This window comes from Acartia tonsa, chromosome 14 (genome assembly GCF_053477335.1).
Source record: "Acartia tonsa isolate MP-2025a chromosome 14, ASM5347733v1, whole genome shotgun sequence".
Classification (NCBI taxonomy): Eukaryota; Metazoa; Arthropoda; class Copepoda; order Calanoida; family Acartiidae; genus Acartia; species Acartia tonsa.
Genome location: NC_137273.1, coordinates 14,502,318 through 14,520,465, shown reverse-complemented (window position 1 = coordinate 14,520,465; position 18,148 = coordinate 14,502,318). Strand labels below are relative to the sequence as shown.

The 18,148-nt window shown below is 31.1% G+C and overlaps 1 protein-coding gene across 1 annotated transcript in view; it reads left to right on the top strand.

Moving 5' to 3' along the window:
* The window catches only part of LOC145306448 (teneurin-a-like), a 186,395-nt gene that overhangs the window by 34,307 nt on the left and 133,940 nt on the right, over positions 1-18,148 (top strand). The window contains exons 9-12 of the mRNA XM_080148544.1: positions 1,034-1,113; positions 5,927-6,042; positions 11,449-11,519; positions 12,285-12,339. Coding sequence (XP_080004670.1) covers positions 1,034-1,113; positions 5,927-6,042; positions 11,449-11,519; positions 12,285-12,339 — 322 coding nt within the window. The remainder of the gene's footprint in view (positions 1-1,033; positions 1,114-5,926; positions 6,043-11,448; positions 11,520-12,284; positions 12,340-18,148) is intronic.

The window sequence follows — 18,148 nt, the reverse complement described above, 5'->3', positions numbered from 1 at the left end:
ATTTAAAGTGTATTTATTAAAGTCAAGAATAGATTTATTGGAGAAAATAAACACGAAACCTTGTTTTATTTTGTATGATGAAGACGGTTAAAGTAAATTACATACTAGATGCACATATCAATGGGAAAAATATTTTGAAACTGTTAATGCAAAAAAGTTTTAGAATTTAAAAAAGATATGGGGAAATATGTCAAACATATAAAAATAGCCAAAAAAAACCTGCTAAAAGGCAGTTTGGCTGCCATTGTTTCTTTTCTTAAAACGCCAGAAATTTGATTTTAATATCTTTAACTGAAAACTTTTTGAAAATTGGACCATAAACACCAAAGATATGGGGGAAAATGTGAAAAATATAAATAGCCAAAAACCTGTAAAAAGGCAGTCTGACCGTCATCGTTGTTTTCTTAAAATTACGGGAAATTTAATTTTGATATCTTTAACTGAAAAAATTTTGAAAATCGGACCATAAACACCAAAGATATGGGTAAAATTTGGAAAATATAAAAATAGCCTAAAACCTGCTAAAAAGCAGTCCGACCGCTATTGATGTTTAAGAGTTAATTGTGCTCCTTAATAATGGGAATGTTGTCAGAAAAATTCAGCTCTCTATCTTTTATATGAGCCGAGAAAATCACGTTTCCCCCAATTCATTAATTACGGACGGACGGACGGACAGACGGACGGACGGACATTGTGAATTATAGAGTAGCTTCGCTACTAAAAAGTGTTAAGCAGTAAGCTGCCCATGTTTGTCAGTCTATTTGAATTCTAGCATATCTTGGCCAATTGGCATCCGATTTTATTGGTTTTTTTTGCTGGAAGTATCAGAAAATATTTTTTTTTGGTATGTCAGATAAAATTGAAATGATAATACTATGAGAGTGGTGTTTCATCCATTTTAATTTCAATTATAATGATTTTTTAGCCATTTCCTTTGAAATGCACTTTTTTCACACAATATTCTATTATTTTTTTTTCTCGTCTATTTAAGTATACGAAAAATAATTTGAATAAAATTTTGAAATTTGTTCAGCATCCGTTGGTGATGACGTCAAGAAAATCGCAGCAGTGCCTAACTTTAAATAATAACAAAATCAATCAGAGTAGTAAAAGGTAAGAAATTTGGAATAGTTATTTCTCGTATCGTATTATAAACGGCTTTCCGCGGATATAGAATGTACAATTATAAGATTAAAACTAGTTTTTTTAGCCCCGTGGTGCCGAAGGCACCGGCTAAAAAAACTAGTTTTAATCTTATGATTGTACATTTCTATATTCGTAGAAAACTGGATATAATACGATGCTAGACATAGTTTTTTCGTATTCATGAGATCCGGTTCCTATCCACCGGATTCAAATGAATACGAGAAAGATAGTTATTATATTATTATGGGAGGTAGGGGATATTGTACAAAAAATAGTATTAGTACTATTACAGATTATTTATGCACGTTCTCTCATACTTAGGCTCAAAATCTTGAGTACTTATATCAAATCCTAATTGGTTGGTTGAAATCAGCAGTGTACAAACTTTTTAACCATTAATCTCCAGATGGGTCAATATTAGTTTTCATACTATAGGGAAAGTAAATTACATTAATTAATCGTCGATTTTCTTACTAATTTATTGGATATAATCATATTTTTAGAAACAAGGGGAGAAAAACTATCTAACTCAATGCATGTTAGCTTGTTAGTGCTATCTTTTTATGATTTACCTAGTTAGCTTATGTTAGTTAGAATAGTTTTCTTTGCTCTTGGTTTTAGGTTTCTTTATATGTTCCTTTAATGTAACATAAATTTTTATAATTGATAGTTAAAATGTCTAATTTTTCGCCTGTCTGTCCACTTTATATAGCCTTAATACTTTGTTGAGTTTGGTAAAATCGTCCAATCTAATTCAAACATTGTTTTTTTTTAAAGATAGATGTTTTATTGCCAGGCAGTAAACTTAACAACTTTTTTGAAGTTTTCAGTTTTGACACAATTTTAACAAATATTCAATCATATTTTCTATTATACAACTTATCAATTTGAGCTAAAAACATACACTAAATTTCAAATATTGAACAATTATGTAGTTTTAAATGCACACCATGTTTCTTCAGGGATCTTAATGGATAAGACAATTAAAGCTTTACTGATGTGTACATCCCCCATGATGATAAATAAATTAACCCAGCAGTCATTTAAATTTAAACACTGCTAGTTTGAACTTACAATTCAAGAACTGATAAATATGCCAATAGTTTTTAACTTGACAACAAAGAAGAGAAGTAGTTTATAAAACTTTGGGTACCCTAATAATTTACACCCCAATGTCCCTTCCCTTCCTGTGTTTCATAGAAGAACATGGGTTCAGATTGCATGGGTAACTTTTACAGAATGTTCCCATAAAAACATATATTTTTTAAGGAAGCTACTTTATAAGTAATTCTTTAGAGTAAAACAATATAGGGGGAAGGGGTTAAATAACTGTAAGTCCCCGCCCCGTGGACCAAGTGCCGACTTTTAATTGGGTAGCATCGTAAATATTAACACAGCTAAGTCATTACAAAAAACAGAAAGCAATTTGCTAGCAGACGAAAAAAGACCTCAAGAAAAGGCCAGATAGTTGTCTAGGTTATACATCTATACGTATTACATTGATTAGTACATCAACATGATAATACCTAAGGGCTCTTTTTATATATATATGCCTTTAATTGATTATGAATGTTAGGTTAGTGTTAAAAAAAACACTGATGTAAAAAGCTAACATCTTGCCAATTATTTTTTTCCTTACTTTGAACTGAAATATAAGAAGTATACCCGCTTTTCTCTCTATTAGCTCTTAGAATTTTACCTTGAAAAGTGTTTACTTAAAATTTGGCAGACTTTTTGCAACAAAGCAGAAACATACAAGAAAGTTTATCTAAACCTAGCGGTTTTTAATACGCAACCTTAACCTTAAGATATAAGGTTCTTATTTAACATTTCAATGATGATCTTCCTTCATCTATCTATCTAAGCGTCAAGGGGCTGTGCCCCAAGAAGTAAATAAAAACAGTGGTGGTGTGACGAACTAAAGTTTTGATTACCTGCCTAAAAAATTGAGGGGGATTTTTTTTAATGTTTTTGGGGGTTGGGTGTGTCCCATCCCCCAAGAAAAAAAAACTTAAAACCACCACAGGACCAGTAGACATATTTCCTGAAGAGTAGAATCCAATCGGTTCAGTAGTTAACGAGATCTTAAGGGACAGACGGACATACGGACGGACGGACAGACAGACATCAATCTACTTTGTATTATAGATTGTCTATCTATCTACCATTATGATTTAGTTGATTTTAAGTGTATATATCTACCTTACCTATTTATATAGTTGGACAAAGTGACTCAAAAATCAGCCATGTGACTTGGGATGGGAGGAGAAGTGGGAAAGAAAACCTTTAAAAACGAGATATATAATCCCTCATTTATGACGTCACATGGCTGATTTTTGAGTCATTTTGTTCCATTACCTATTTATCTACTTGTTATATCTATCTATATCTGACACACAATATATTTCCCTATCTATTAATCTATCCATTTTATTAAAACTATCCATCCACCCGTGTATCTATCTATCTACTTTTCTTTTTATCAAATTCTTTTTCTTTTTATCTAATAAACTTCCTTGCTATTTTTTATCTATAAATCTATCTATCTATCTATCTACCTGTATATCTATCTATCTATCTATCTACCTATATATCTATCTGACACTGATAAATGAATTGATAGTAAATGTATCGGTTTCCTTTCGGAGAACGAAGCATAATCTTACAATAAATACAGTCTTTAACAACATTTTTCTATTTCTTATAGATCACAAAAATATCATAACAGTTTTCCAGTCAATATTATATCTAGTAACTAGTAAATACGCTCCTAGCAGCTAGGGGCTCTGTTTTCAGGGGGGGGGGGGCAGAAAAATAGCCAAAAACCATCCCAATATTTGAAGTAAAAAATACAAATAAAAAAGAGATGATGTAGCTTGTTCATAATACACACTGTTATTTAATACCGCATTATAATAATAAATAATGATGTTTCCTAATTTTTTCCGACTGTCGATAGTATATTATTTTCTATCAATTTCCATGCTGTCAAAATAAACCTTAAAGTCTACATTTTAATAAAATAAATTTTAAAAAAACAGTAAAATATTATACAGCAATAAATTAAAACTTAATAGGATGAAATGTTTTATGATTATAGAAATTATTGTCAATTTGACCTTCTTATTTAACTTTTTTTGACTTTTAATAATCAGTATATATAAACAAGAAAGATCCAGTATATTAAATGAAAAACCACCAGACCTTCATATGCACACTAACTATACCGTAGCTGCGATACTAAAAATCTGGAAAATCTATTTAAAAACTGATTTTATGGAAAGACAAGATAAAGAATTATTCCAAATGTTATAGGCCTACAAACCAAAGAATACTGGGGAGGGAGGGGACATGGGTCTGTAAATTATGCTGGTACCCAAAGTTTTATAACCACGTTATCTGGCTCGAAACTTTGGAGACCTCAATTAATTTATGATTGCTTGGTTCCATGCTAGTAGTGTCCATACATTTCAACCATTGATATTTATAATTTTGTCAGGCAACATTGGGTACGTACATCAATTTATCGTCAATTATTTTATCACTTACGATCCTGGATAATGCAGTAATATTGGATGGTAAATTAATCTTCCCCCTCGGATCTGTAAACAATTCACCATATAACGCTACTATGATAATGAAATCAAAAAATAGTTCTATCATACAGTAACATAAATCTTTATTTTAGGGGTTTTTTATTTTCTTGGTAGCTCTGTTATTTATCGATAGGGTTTTACTTTTATTGTCTGTTTATATGTCTGTCTAGTTTAAGTTGTAATGATATTCTATAAGTTTGAACTATCTGTGTGTAGGCTTGTACGACGTCACTTATGTGTGACTGGGGGACTGCCATTTACACATCCAGCAGATTTACAGTGGATGTGTTTTCGCCAGTGCAATGGATGTATTTATGACAAACTGAATTTTTACTGTATAAATGACAGTAAAATCGATTCTCTTGCCATAAATACATCCAACACTGGCATTTACACATCCATACTTTTTCATTTAAATGTCATAAATACATCCGACACTGGCATTTATACATCCATAGACTTATCTCAGTTGTGTATTATTACTACAATTTACTTTGTCTGTTCGTCCGTCTGTAATGCTATAGTAAATATTTGATTTTCTTGGCTGCCATGTCAGATAAAATGCTGATCTTTTATAAGAGCCTACCATATAGCTTAAATTTTAAACTAGCTTGGTTCGGTGATCTGTTGGTCATACTACAATAAATATATATCTATATATTTTAATAATAAAGGTTTCGTGCTTTCCTTTATTCATATCATTCTCTCTTTTTAATTTTTTTATGACCACTTAACATCTTCGCAATAAATCATGTTGTACTTATTTTTTTTTGAAAATTATCTTATTTCTAGTTTTTTTTATAGATTGTTAGTTTACGCCACAGGATTAATAATATGATTGATTGATATGCTAATTGTAGAGAAGATTATTATCTGTTTAGTTTCTCTGTAATAAGGGTTAAACCCCAAATAGAGAGGAGACAATAAACTGTTTATTACACTAGTCCCGAAATTTTTTTAATAACGTCTTCTCATTCGTTTAATATACAACTTTTGATCGGTTGTTTCATTAAGTTGAGTGTTTAAACGTTTCAACCACTAAGTTTAATCTACAGAAGGGGTATTTTTTTATATCATCATTGAGGATGTATATCAAATTATCGGCCATTGTTCTATACCTTTAGATCACTGGTGAAACCTATTCTCGTCCTTTAAACTGATGCTAATAGTAATGTTTTATTTAGATTTGCATGTACTGGATCCAACTTGTGTTTACGGCACTGGAAAACTATCTTCGCATTTCTACTTCTTCTTCTTGTCATAGCAGCTTCATGTGTATCCATTCTTATACATTATACAGGTACATAGATAGATATAGATAGATAGGCATACATAAATACAGACAGAACGACAGAGAGATAGATTGATAGACAAACATTCAGACATACGACAATCAGATAGATAGATAGAAAAACAAATATTAAGTCAGACAGAAAGACATACATACAGACAGACTAATAAACAAACAAACAGACAGCATGCTTAAAAAAATAGATGGAGAGACAGTTAGTTAGATAATAATACAATATAGATAGATGGATAGATACTAAAAATATAAGTTAGCATTATGTAGAAGGAAAAAAAGTACCTAACTATATTTTTTAAACAATATTGTTGTTTTGTTAAAAAGGTTAACATAACAAGGAAGATATAATCCAAAAACTTCAAAATATCAACAACACTAATAAAGATTTATAAATAGTAAAGACAGAACAAATACTATTAGTATATATATGTACTATACAGTTTAAGATTATTTACACCACCCTCCCTTATATTTGTAGTTAAATAATTTGTATGCTTTGAACATTGAGTCTTATTATAAACTTGTATTAGTCGTAAAATATTTTTTAAAGGAGAATTGCAACTAACTTAGCATAACATAAGTGTTTTGTTCAAAAGAGATACTTTTAAAGACTCCACGCATCTAAAAATATATACAATACATATTTGCAAGTAAATCATCACGTCCACATAAAGTCTTATTGTTTTTATCGCTCAAAGTAATAATGCAAAATAACATAACTATTGCAAAAACTCTTATTCTACGTAAATTGAGAAAGTACTAAAAAAATCAAACATGTGACGTTATAAAAATCAGTGGTTATCCATCTCCCTTTTAGGGGTTTTCTTTCCCACTTCTTCTCTCATCTCCCTCTTTTTATGACGTCACATGTGTGATTGTTGAGTGACTTTCTCCATTTACTACAATCAGCAATAAACATTCTCTCTATTTTTATGATTAAACTCTTTTTTTTGAAGATGTAAAAGTTTATGAAGGTGATTGCACACATCATATTTTTGTTGGGATATTTTTCTGACAAACAAACAAATTTAAAGTTTCATTCATTATTGCGGATTTTTACAAGTGAACTAATATTTTTTAGGTGCACAGCTACTCTTTAACTTAAGTTCTTTTTGTATACAGTTCATGTAAGTTAGAAGGAGTGCAGAAAAATAGCCCAAAACAATCCCTGGACTTAAATTTTTTTAAAAATTGTAAATCTATCCCGGGACCTGTGTAAAGCTTTTCTAAAATTGAGTTATAATCGGTTTTTGGTTAATGAGATCTTAAAGGACTATTCAAACACATTACATATTTATATATCTATATTTAGGGAAAAGGGATTCGGATTCAAACAAACAATTCTAAGTGAAAATTTCCCCTCAACCCCATTCCCCTTTCCCCCCCCCCCCATTCTTACCAACTTCCCTTTCAGTTACACAAAAAGAAACAAGTTTTACTCCAGCTTTACTCCAACAAAATATTAAATTTTCGGCAATTTCAAATAGAATTAATTGGCTGACTCTAATCTACATTAAACTACGTAGAACGATGTCTGTCTTACCCCAAAAATCATCCTAAACTGAACATTACGTGCAGTGGCGTGCAAAGCACTTTGTCTAGGGGGGGGCATTTTGAAGATTTTGTAAAATTTTGCCCCCCCCTAAATCAAAGTGCCCCGGGGGGGGCACTTTGCTTTAGGGGGGGGCATTTTGATTATATATACTAATTTTAAATAAGGGCGTTTTAAGGGGTGGGATTATTTGATTATGGGCCTTCTAGTTCTTATCCCTTCTTCCCCATCCCTTCCCCCATCCCTTTTTCCCATTTATATCCCACATCTCCCCCCCCCCCATCTCTTCTCCCCCATCCCTTCTCCCCACCCTGCAATGACCGAAGGGAAGGGAGCTAGAAAGCATCTTTGAAAAAAATGTACAGAAGATAATTTAACCTCCCCCCCCCCCCACCACCCAACATTTTTTATGGGTGGAAGGGGATGTTATAAAATCTCAGCAGGAAGGATGAATAACCTCATTAAAAAAGATTTTGGGGGGGGGGGGAGATAAAAACACTCATTTTGGAAATAATTTACCAAAAATTAACCTAATATGTAAAACTGATTTTAAATATTTATTTATTGTATGACAACAAGGATGACAACATCTTTAAGTAGCAAAGCACAAAAAATCATGAATAAGAATACAGACAAGTAAATTTAAAGAGCATCTGTTGAAATAAATATATATTTTAGGTAGAAAAAGTCACAAATCCTTTTTCCTGTATGTTGTGTGATGACAGTCAAAGTAAATTACATACTGGATGCTCGAATCAGCGAGAAATTTTATTTTTTTAAATATTATAATCCACAAAAAAATTACTTGTCCTTTCATCTACAGATATAAAAATCTCTTAGAAATATAGGGTATAGTCTCTTTTGTGGCAACGCCTCTTAAGGAGCATTTCGTCGTATTTTCATAGTAGCTTTTAAAAGGTTATTCTAGGTTAAGTTAGGCCAGGTGATTTCCCTGCAGGGTTAGGCAATTGGCCCCGCAGTAGCTATAAATAGGTGAAAAGCTACTGTGAAAATACGACGAAATGCACCTTAAGAGGCAATGTCACAAAAGGGACTATACCTGAAATTTAAAAGATACAAAAATAGCCAAAAACGTCCTGAAAAGCAGTCCAACCTCCATGAATTTTTAATAGTTAATTATACTCCATAATGATGGGAATGTTAACATTAAGTTTTAGCCTTCTATCTTTAATTGCAGTTGAAAAAATCACATTTCCCCCTTAGCATTACGTACTGACAGCCATAGGCGTCCAAGGGGGGGGGTAATGGTCCATTTGGCACCCCCAAACGATTTTGGGGGTGCCGTAGGCACCCCCAAAATTTTGTGAACAATACCCCCCCCAAAAAAAAATTACCCCTACCTTGGGGGTGCCGTAGGCACCCCCAACGATTTTGGGGGGGGTATTTACCCCCCCCAAACGATTTTGGGGGGGGGTAATTACCCCCCCAAAATAAATGTTCTTTAAACAAAAATTTTTTTCAGGGGGTATTTACCCCCCCCAAATTGAATGTTCTTTAAAAAAAAATTTTACTGATAGTTTATTTTAGGATAGGTTATATTGGTTTAGTTGATTGCCCCACATGGTTAAGCAATTGGCCCCCCGCAGGGGCTAGAAATAGGAGAGAAGCTTGTGTGAAAAAAACGAAGAAACGCCCCTTAAAGAGCGTTGCCACAAAAGGGACTATACCCCAATATAGTCCAACCAGTTAAAACAGTTCTTAACCATGATAACAAAAAATTTAATAGTTTGATCATGTTTTATTTGCTTGGGCCTTTATAAGGGCTAAAACCATCCCGGGGATCTATGATGTAATTGTAAAGCACTGAAGATTCCATGAAATAGATACCTAACTAAATTAAATATTTCAATAAATAATGAAAAAGAATTTCTATAGGCGATTTCTTTTGGGAGGATGTCAGGGTGTCTCAAAACTAGTTATAAAACTTACCAGGACCTATAAGACGCTTCACTTTAAAGTATAATCATATTGGTTCATTGGTTAGTGAGTTAATTATTGTATTTTTATGTTCTAAAGAATGAGATACTACTATATATTTGAATAGTAGTGGCGCCCTTAGCATCTAAGAACTCGTGTTTTCGATCTAAAGGGTAAAAAGGGAGGAGAAAAATAGCCTAAAACCACTCAAAGGATTGACCTATAATAGTGTGGAACCATCATGGGATCTATGTGAAGCTTTCCTAAAAAGGAGAACTCAGTATTAAAAGTAATGAAATCTGAAGCTATAGTCAAATAAACCTTACTTACTACTTTATGTTATAGGATAGTACTTATTAACTTAATAGATTAGGTAGGTGCTTTTTTTACATAATTAAATTACCCCCCCCAAAAATTTTACCCCCGGGGTAAATTAGTTTGGGGGGGGTAATTACCCCCCCCAACAGATTTGGGGGGAGTATTTACCCCCCCCAACAGACTTTAGGGGGGGTAATTACCCCCCCCAATCAAATTTTACCCCCGGGGTAAAAATTTTGGGGGGGGTAAAAAAAAATTTCGGCGCGCTTCGCGCGCCATTTTACCCCCCCCAAACACGAATTACCCCCCCCCCTAAAATTTTTTACCCCCCCCAAAAAAAAAAGCTTGGACGCCCCTGCTGACAGCCATAGTGAATTATAGAGAAGCTAAAAAGTTATATCAACATATCCTACCCTCTTTAAATGGCACTTTAAAACTCTGTTAATTTTTGATTAAGTGGTGTTTCCAAGGATTTATAAGGGCGGTGCGTGAAGCACACCTAAAATATTTACTCCCCCTTTGAACTAAAATCAATTAAAGACAACAAGAGTGGCATATTTGATCAGGTTAGGAATGTAGAGTGTAGTTAGTTTTAATGGTTTTTAATGAAAATTGCCATAAAAAAAACATGTCTTTTTGTAAGGGTATGTACACAAAAAAAATGATAAACTTATCCTGAAAATAAAATGACATCATATATAGTTATTCATTTAGACAGACATACAGTGTTGAGAAAAAGGCTTAGATAAATATCAACGCTGTTTCTTTTTTATATAAAATAACTTTTTGATTAAATATTTGTTGTTTACACATGTTTTTAAAGAAATAAAAACACAATATACAATGCAATTTGATAAAAAGCAGAAACCATTTGGAAGGGCGCGAAGCGCAAATTTTTTTCTTCAAATATGCAGGGAGGGAGGGGTTTTTGGGCTATTTATTACACTAGTCTACAATATTTCATATAAAATTTTCTTATTCATTGGCTCAACAACTTTGGGGACTTTAATGGAATTTTGATAGGTTGGTTAATTAAGTCGAGTTTCCATACATTTCATCCACTAATTGTAATCTAAATAAGGGTTTGTGATTTTGTGTATCATCATTGGGGATGTACAAAATTTCTTTGGTAAAAAGTTTATATTATACAAAATAAAATACTTCCTATTACCTGGTTTGTTATGTTCAGTGAAAAAAGATTATAACCTAATTTCTACACTAATTTAAAAATTTGGTAAGGTTAAATGAATAGTAACTGTCTGTTTGGCGCGAAGCGCCAAAAATTTTTTTTTGGAGTATTTCTTGATCTTTTTTTTTTGAAACTGGGATAGTTTTGCTTTTTGTAGGGTAGGGGGCAAAAAGGGGCATTTTTATTGACCAGGGGGGGGGCAAAATGGGGCATTTTTCAACATTTAGGGGGGGGGCAGGGGGGGGCGGTGGCTAGGGGGGGGGCAGGGGGGGGCGTTTTGGTCGCTAGGGGGGGGCGATTGCCCCAAATGCCCCCTTCGGTTCGCACGCCACTGATTACGTGATTTGAATTTATACAAACAGATAACTTATTATAAATCCTAACTAATCGTCTTATTATTTAGGTACCAAAGACTCCAGTACTGGTATTCCAGAGCCGTTGCCAGATTCTATTATTGACAGTCGTGGACGACAGGTATAGAGGAGATAATTATAGGGTTACCACTCTAAAATTGGAATTTAAAAGCAAAGTTATTCTTTTAATGATGTTAGTCCGTCCCAATAACCACTCCTAAACTAAAAGATTTTTGTCTTAAACGCTTTGCTTATATTTGAAGTAATACAACACAGTGCTTTCAAAGGTGCTTTGACTTTTGTGTCAGAACCTAAATTGGGACCTATTGCATTTCATTACCCTAGGTTAGGTAACTTCATTTCACTTTCCAATAAAATCTAAAAAGCAAAAATTATTTATTTAAAATTTTAACAACTTTGCGTCTTTCATAAAACCTCTCTTATGATTTATTTAAGGCTGAATTTCCTGGACCTCAGCAAAGCAACTGATAAAAATGACCATGAATCAACTCACTTCAGGAGTGGTTTTATAAATAACTTCATAAAAGCAAACTTGTTCAAAATTTTAAATAAATAATTTTGTTTTTTTTGTCATGATTATGCGGTAACTCCTAGGGGATGAAAATTAAACTAGAAATTTTGAAATCTAATTTTCTCAAAAACGCTTGCATTTTAGATTTTATTGAAAAGTGAAATGAAGTTACCTAACCTAGGGTAATGAAATGCACTATGTCCCAATTTAGGTTCTGACACAAAAAGTCAAAGCACCTTCGAACGCACTGTGACAAAGTTATTTACAATGTTCTATTTTGTTCTTGCATCTTACTATAAATCATCCTGCTATAATGGTCTAAATTTTGGAAATAACATAAAGTATATTCTTTAGATTACGAAGGACAGCTTATGTTTGACAGAAAACAATATCCAAGTAGAAAGAAAAGGTAGGAAATTACTGATAGATTGATAAAATCATAGATAATCTAATTAGAGTTAGTGTGTAATTAGATAGAAAGTACGCTTATTTTCTATTAATAATGTTAGATAGAAAATAACAAGGATGACAACATCCATAAAAGCAAAGCTCTTAAATGGAAAACAAACGAACATTAACACTTCAGTAGAGTGTCAGAACTGAATAAGCAGAATATTAATGCTCACATATGTTCACACAATATTGTAAGTAAATGTTTTGCAAAACTACAAAAATTATAATGTTTAAGGACATACTTACATTTTAGGACTTTATTATAGAGATTCTTTGCTTATAAATTGTACCTTGTTGTAATAGGAATCAGTATTAAAAAACTCAGATGAATCGGATAATTTTAACAAACAAAAATTTGTTGTCAAAAAGTAAAAAAATGTTAAATGGACTTACGGACTTTTTGGTAACGATTATAGAGTTGCTGTGCTTGCTAAATAGTACCAAACTGTTATAGGAATAATCATGCAAAGTTGGAAATCAATAGGACAATTCTAACCTGTTTAAATTAACGAAAAGAGCTAACCGTTACGGACGTACGGTACTACCCTAATTATAGAAAAGCTTCGCTTTTAAAAGGGAAGATGAACCAAGCGACAGATAAGTATAAGGATAGTCAAAGAAATTAGTATTTTCCTTACACTTTTCAAACTTAAAACTTTTTATTAGGGGAGATTTTAAGACCTCTTGAAATCAAGGATTCTGATAAGGCACCTTGAAAAAAGAGTTTAAATAGGAAATAGTATTTTTGATTAAAACTAAATTTTGTTTATTACCTACAACCATAGGTAAAAGTAAAGTTTGACCATTTATATTTAATCAATGTCATATAATCGTCATAAACCATTTGAACAGAATGTTAACATTTTGGTAGGGTAGTTTTGGGCCAAATTTTTTTACCCCTTGTCATATCTCTGTCTAATAATAAATTCCAAGTTAAAATTGAGTTATAGAAGGTAAAAAGAAAATCTTGTAATAAACCATCCTTTTAAAACTACCAAAAAAGTAAATTTTTGTAACAAAAAAATTCAAAATAATCTGCAAAAAATATCAATTGCAGATAAACAGTTGTTTTTTCTTTTTGTATTATATAGCATCTTATCTAACTTTGTTTAACTAGAGGATGGATACAATCATTTTATTCTTTTTCTATTGGTTTACCTAAAAAAAATGGAGAGGAAGGGTAGTTATCTAGTAAAACCAAGTTACCAAATTAGCTCAAATATAAATTTGAAATAATTGAAGAAATACTTTTTCTGTACAAATACAGAAAATTCAACTTATCAAAGTTTTATGGGGTTTGCACTGGTACATTCTAGTTAGGGGGAAAATAGAGGAAAAAATAAAAGAGTATAATCTTGGTAGGTAGAAATAAAAAGAAAGATAATTTAATTGTCACAACAGAAAAATATATAGATGAAAAATAAAGTTAAATTTGTCAATATTTGGCTTAAACAAGATTAAATGTTAAAGCTAATGCTAAGAATAAATTAAAAAAGAAATAAAAATTAATTGCAAAACATCAATTAATCATGAGTAAAATTTAGATTAAATTAAATAATTTCTGCCTTAGATAAAATTAAAAGAAGTGTAAATTAGAATACATGTTTATTTTATGAAATAAAATCAGACATTCTAATCAATATATTTATACTATTCCAATTAATTTCCAACATATTGAAATGATTGAGAATGAAGTACATATTGAGTAGAGAAGAGTTGAATTGAAACTGCAAATCTGTCATATTAAGTTGTTTATTCATTACTACAAAAATATAATGGAAATTAGGCAGCTAGATTTATGAAAGAAATTCAGTGCCTACCATTCATATTTTTATCCGATGGAGTGAAAAGAAGGAGGGAAAAACCACCTTTTACCTTCAATATAGTGCAATGTCATTTTATGAGTTTCAAAACAGATGACCAACAATAAACCCTTTTTGCTTGAAAGTATAGAGATGTTCATGATGTTATTGCTCAGCAACTATCTTCACTGCAATACCACTGTATTCCTCTTTTAGGACCTGAATAAGTCATTGGGAGTCAATGTACATTTATTTACAGGTTGTTTTGCTTCTTAAGTGTTCTCTTATAAATTCTAGAATGTTCTTGGAACTGGAGAGTTGATTATTAACTCAATTTTCTTTCTTTTTACAGATGGTTGTTGGTATTTTTCTTCAAAATTCATTAAATTTATATCAATAAATTTGCAGGACCATATGAATACCTGTCAAAAGATATAATACTGAATTATGTTCAGATGTAAATCAAACTTTATTCTATTTAAACATTGGGACAGCCTGTCAAACACACCATATTCAATCTGAGAGTGGTTCTTATGACAATTAGTTTAGTACTGCCACAGTACTACCTCAAGCTTTTCAAGTGGATTGGTAGTCCTTTGGATGTTAAAAGTGTAAAGACACCATGTAAAGCGAATGTATAATTATCGTTATTGCATCGTATTATAGTCATCTTTCTGTGGAAAGTAAAATGAAAATTTATGAGATCTATTCCAGCTTAGTTCACCCCAAGAGGCCAACTAAACTGGTTGTATGATTTTATTTTACTATTTGTGGAAAATTATCTGTAATACATTATAATACATAACTGATTATGAACCAGTGGATATATACATGTTTCAAAGCCATACAAAAAATATACCTACTGCTGCATTTAATATAAAATAAATATAACATAATAAATTCCCATATAATTAAAAGAATACCACTTATAGCCATCAATTTTTTTTTCTTCAAAATATTAATAAGACTAATTGGTATTGAACAGGAACTATATTTTAATCTAGATTTTAAAGAGAATTAAAATGTTTTTTTTTAACACGTACTAGTGTTACGATAGTTGGCTGAACTAGATCATATTCTGTACTATGGTTAGGTTAAACCATGTTTAGTCTGATTTAACCAACTTTATATTGTTATGCTTGTTCAAAGTTAAATTGAAAATAACCTACACTCACACTAACTCCATATAGACATTGAGCAAGTAGACATATAGCAGATTTTTTGTTGTTATGTAACTTAAAAACAGAAAGAATTAATATAAGAGAATAATAGGATGATTTTTACCAAGTTTCACAAATGAAAAACCAAAAAAAAAGTAGGCAGACATGTAAAATTTAGTAAATAGCATTTAATCCTCAAAATGGAAGGGATGGAATGTACTAAAAACATTAAGTAAAAAAATATGCAGAATATCATTACAGCATTTTAAATGATCTTAATTCACAAACAATTAAATAAAAAAACATTATATTGCTTTATAATGTAGGATTTAACAAATCTAAGGTCTAGATTCAATTCTGTTTAGAATTAAATAATTCTATTTCTGGAATATGTAGTATTAACACCTGAAAATAGTTTCCAATATCCTGAGTTCTGGTTTTTCATGTTAATACTAAACAACAATAAAAATCAAAATATATTTAGCTAGATATTAATTTAGTCTAATAAATACATTCAAAAAATTGAAGCTTAGGTTGTTTTTTCATTCAAACATTATCTGATTAAAATTTTTTGACAATATGGCAGCTAGAGCTATTATAACTATTATTTTAAACTTATGACACATCTTTTTTCAGGAAGTGTTGCATCTAAATGTTACATGTGTCAATATCAGACTTTTACAAAAGACCTAAAAGCTGTAATTAAAGTATCAATTCTTAACAAGCTGTACCCATAAAAAAGTGAGATCTACCTTGATTGTGGATTAAAAAGGGCGGCTGCAGTTAAGATGCTCAAGAAAAAAAGGACTGCTATAAAATTCTTTAAAACATTAAGTCACCCTGTGTTTCATAGCATAAACACTCATAGTTCTTTGGGGTTTTCTCTACTGAACACATAAATTGCTCCTCTGTGTGCATTCAATATCACATTTTCCCAGATTAGGTTAATTCACATCTTTCAAACAAGGATGTTGTACGACAGGTTTTAAAATCAACTTTCTTAAGAGTTTTAAATCAAAATATTCTTACAACAAGCTATATCTACATCCTTGGTTATGAGTTCCTGCATTCTTTTACAATTTTTGAATTTCACCAGTTAGAATTAAATCCACATAGATTAATAGAACATATAAAAAAAAAAAAAAAAAACTCAACCCAGCATCTACTAAAGTGGTTTTGTTTCTTTAGAAATGTTGCATTGACATGTCGTTAATTTTCAATACGTCTTTTTTGTGACGTATTTAAAGAAAATGACTTAATAATATGTCCTTAATTGTTTTTTATTTGCCATTATTTTTCTTAAAAAAAGAAATTACAAATTAATGCCTGATTAAATATAAAAATTATGGTTGTTTCAATGCGTCATTTTGTATTTTTTCCACATATTAATATATATGTGTAGAATTACATATTAATTTGACAGTAAATAAAATAAATAATGTTGAATTAAAACGTCCTTAATTTGTATTAAGTCATCTTTATTGATTAAATAATTTATTAATATATTACTTACATATTACATATTAATTCCGCAGTAAATAAAATAAATAATGTGGTATCAAAACGTCCTTATTGTGTAATGTGTCATCTTGATTAATTAAATAATTTTTTTGTATTCATTTGAATCCGGTGGATAGGAACCGGTTCTCATGAATACGAAAAAACTATGTCTAGCATCGTATTATATCCAGTTTTCTACGAATATAGAAATGTACAATCATAAGATTAAAACTAGTTTTTTTAGCCGGTGCCTTCCACGGGGCTAAAAAAACTAGTTTTAATCTTATAATTGTATATTCTATATCCGCGGAAAGCCGTTTATAATACGATATGAGAAATAACTATTCAAGACACTTTTGGAAATAAGGAAGAGTTCAGAAAAAATTCTGACATAATTATTTTTAAATATTTTTTTGTTCTTAAAAACTAAAAGTTTGTAACATAAAAATAAAATCAAGAAATCTATTATTTTTATTTTTGAAAAAGACAAAAAAATTTTCTGAACTATGATCCCCATATAAATATTATGAGTATTTAGTAAGAGTTAAACCCTACAAACAAACATTACAATTAATGAGTAATTTAATTTGTGTGAAGAATAAGATTTACTTAATAATAGAACTTCATTCGTAAATGTGATGAGAGAATGAGTTAAATGAATTTTAAAAACATTGTTCCTTCTCTTGTTGCATAATTTCGAAAGGAGATCATAATCAACGACAAATCATGAATATAAGTTTTACCATGTTGAGGTAAGAAGTTAACTTAAACAACTTTGGGGACTTTAGTGAATTTCAATTGGTTTTATAACTTTAAACAGTTAGGGAGTTGAATCCATTTTTATAGAAGCAGAAATATAATCTATGATTATGGTTTGGACCCTCTAAAACTGTAATCTACCCTTCCACTTTCCCCTCTCTTGGTGAAGATATCTTCAACGCCGATACGATTTTTGAAATATAAGATTCCACTTTTGTCACTCTTGTTGAAGATATCTTCACCAAGAGAGGCAAAAGTGGAATCTTAAATTTCAAAAATCGTATCGGCGTTGAAGATATCTTCACCAAGAGAGGGGAAAGTGGAATCTTACATTTCAAAAATCGTATTGGCGTTGAAGATATCTTCACCAAGAGAAGGGAAAGTAGAATCTTACATTTCAAAAATCGTATCGGCGTTGAAGATATCTTCACCAAGAGAGGGGAAAGTGGAAGGGTAGATTACAGTTTTAGAGGGTCCAAACCATAATCATAGATTATATTTCTGCTTCTATAAAAATGGATTCAACTCCCTAACTGTTAAAGGT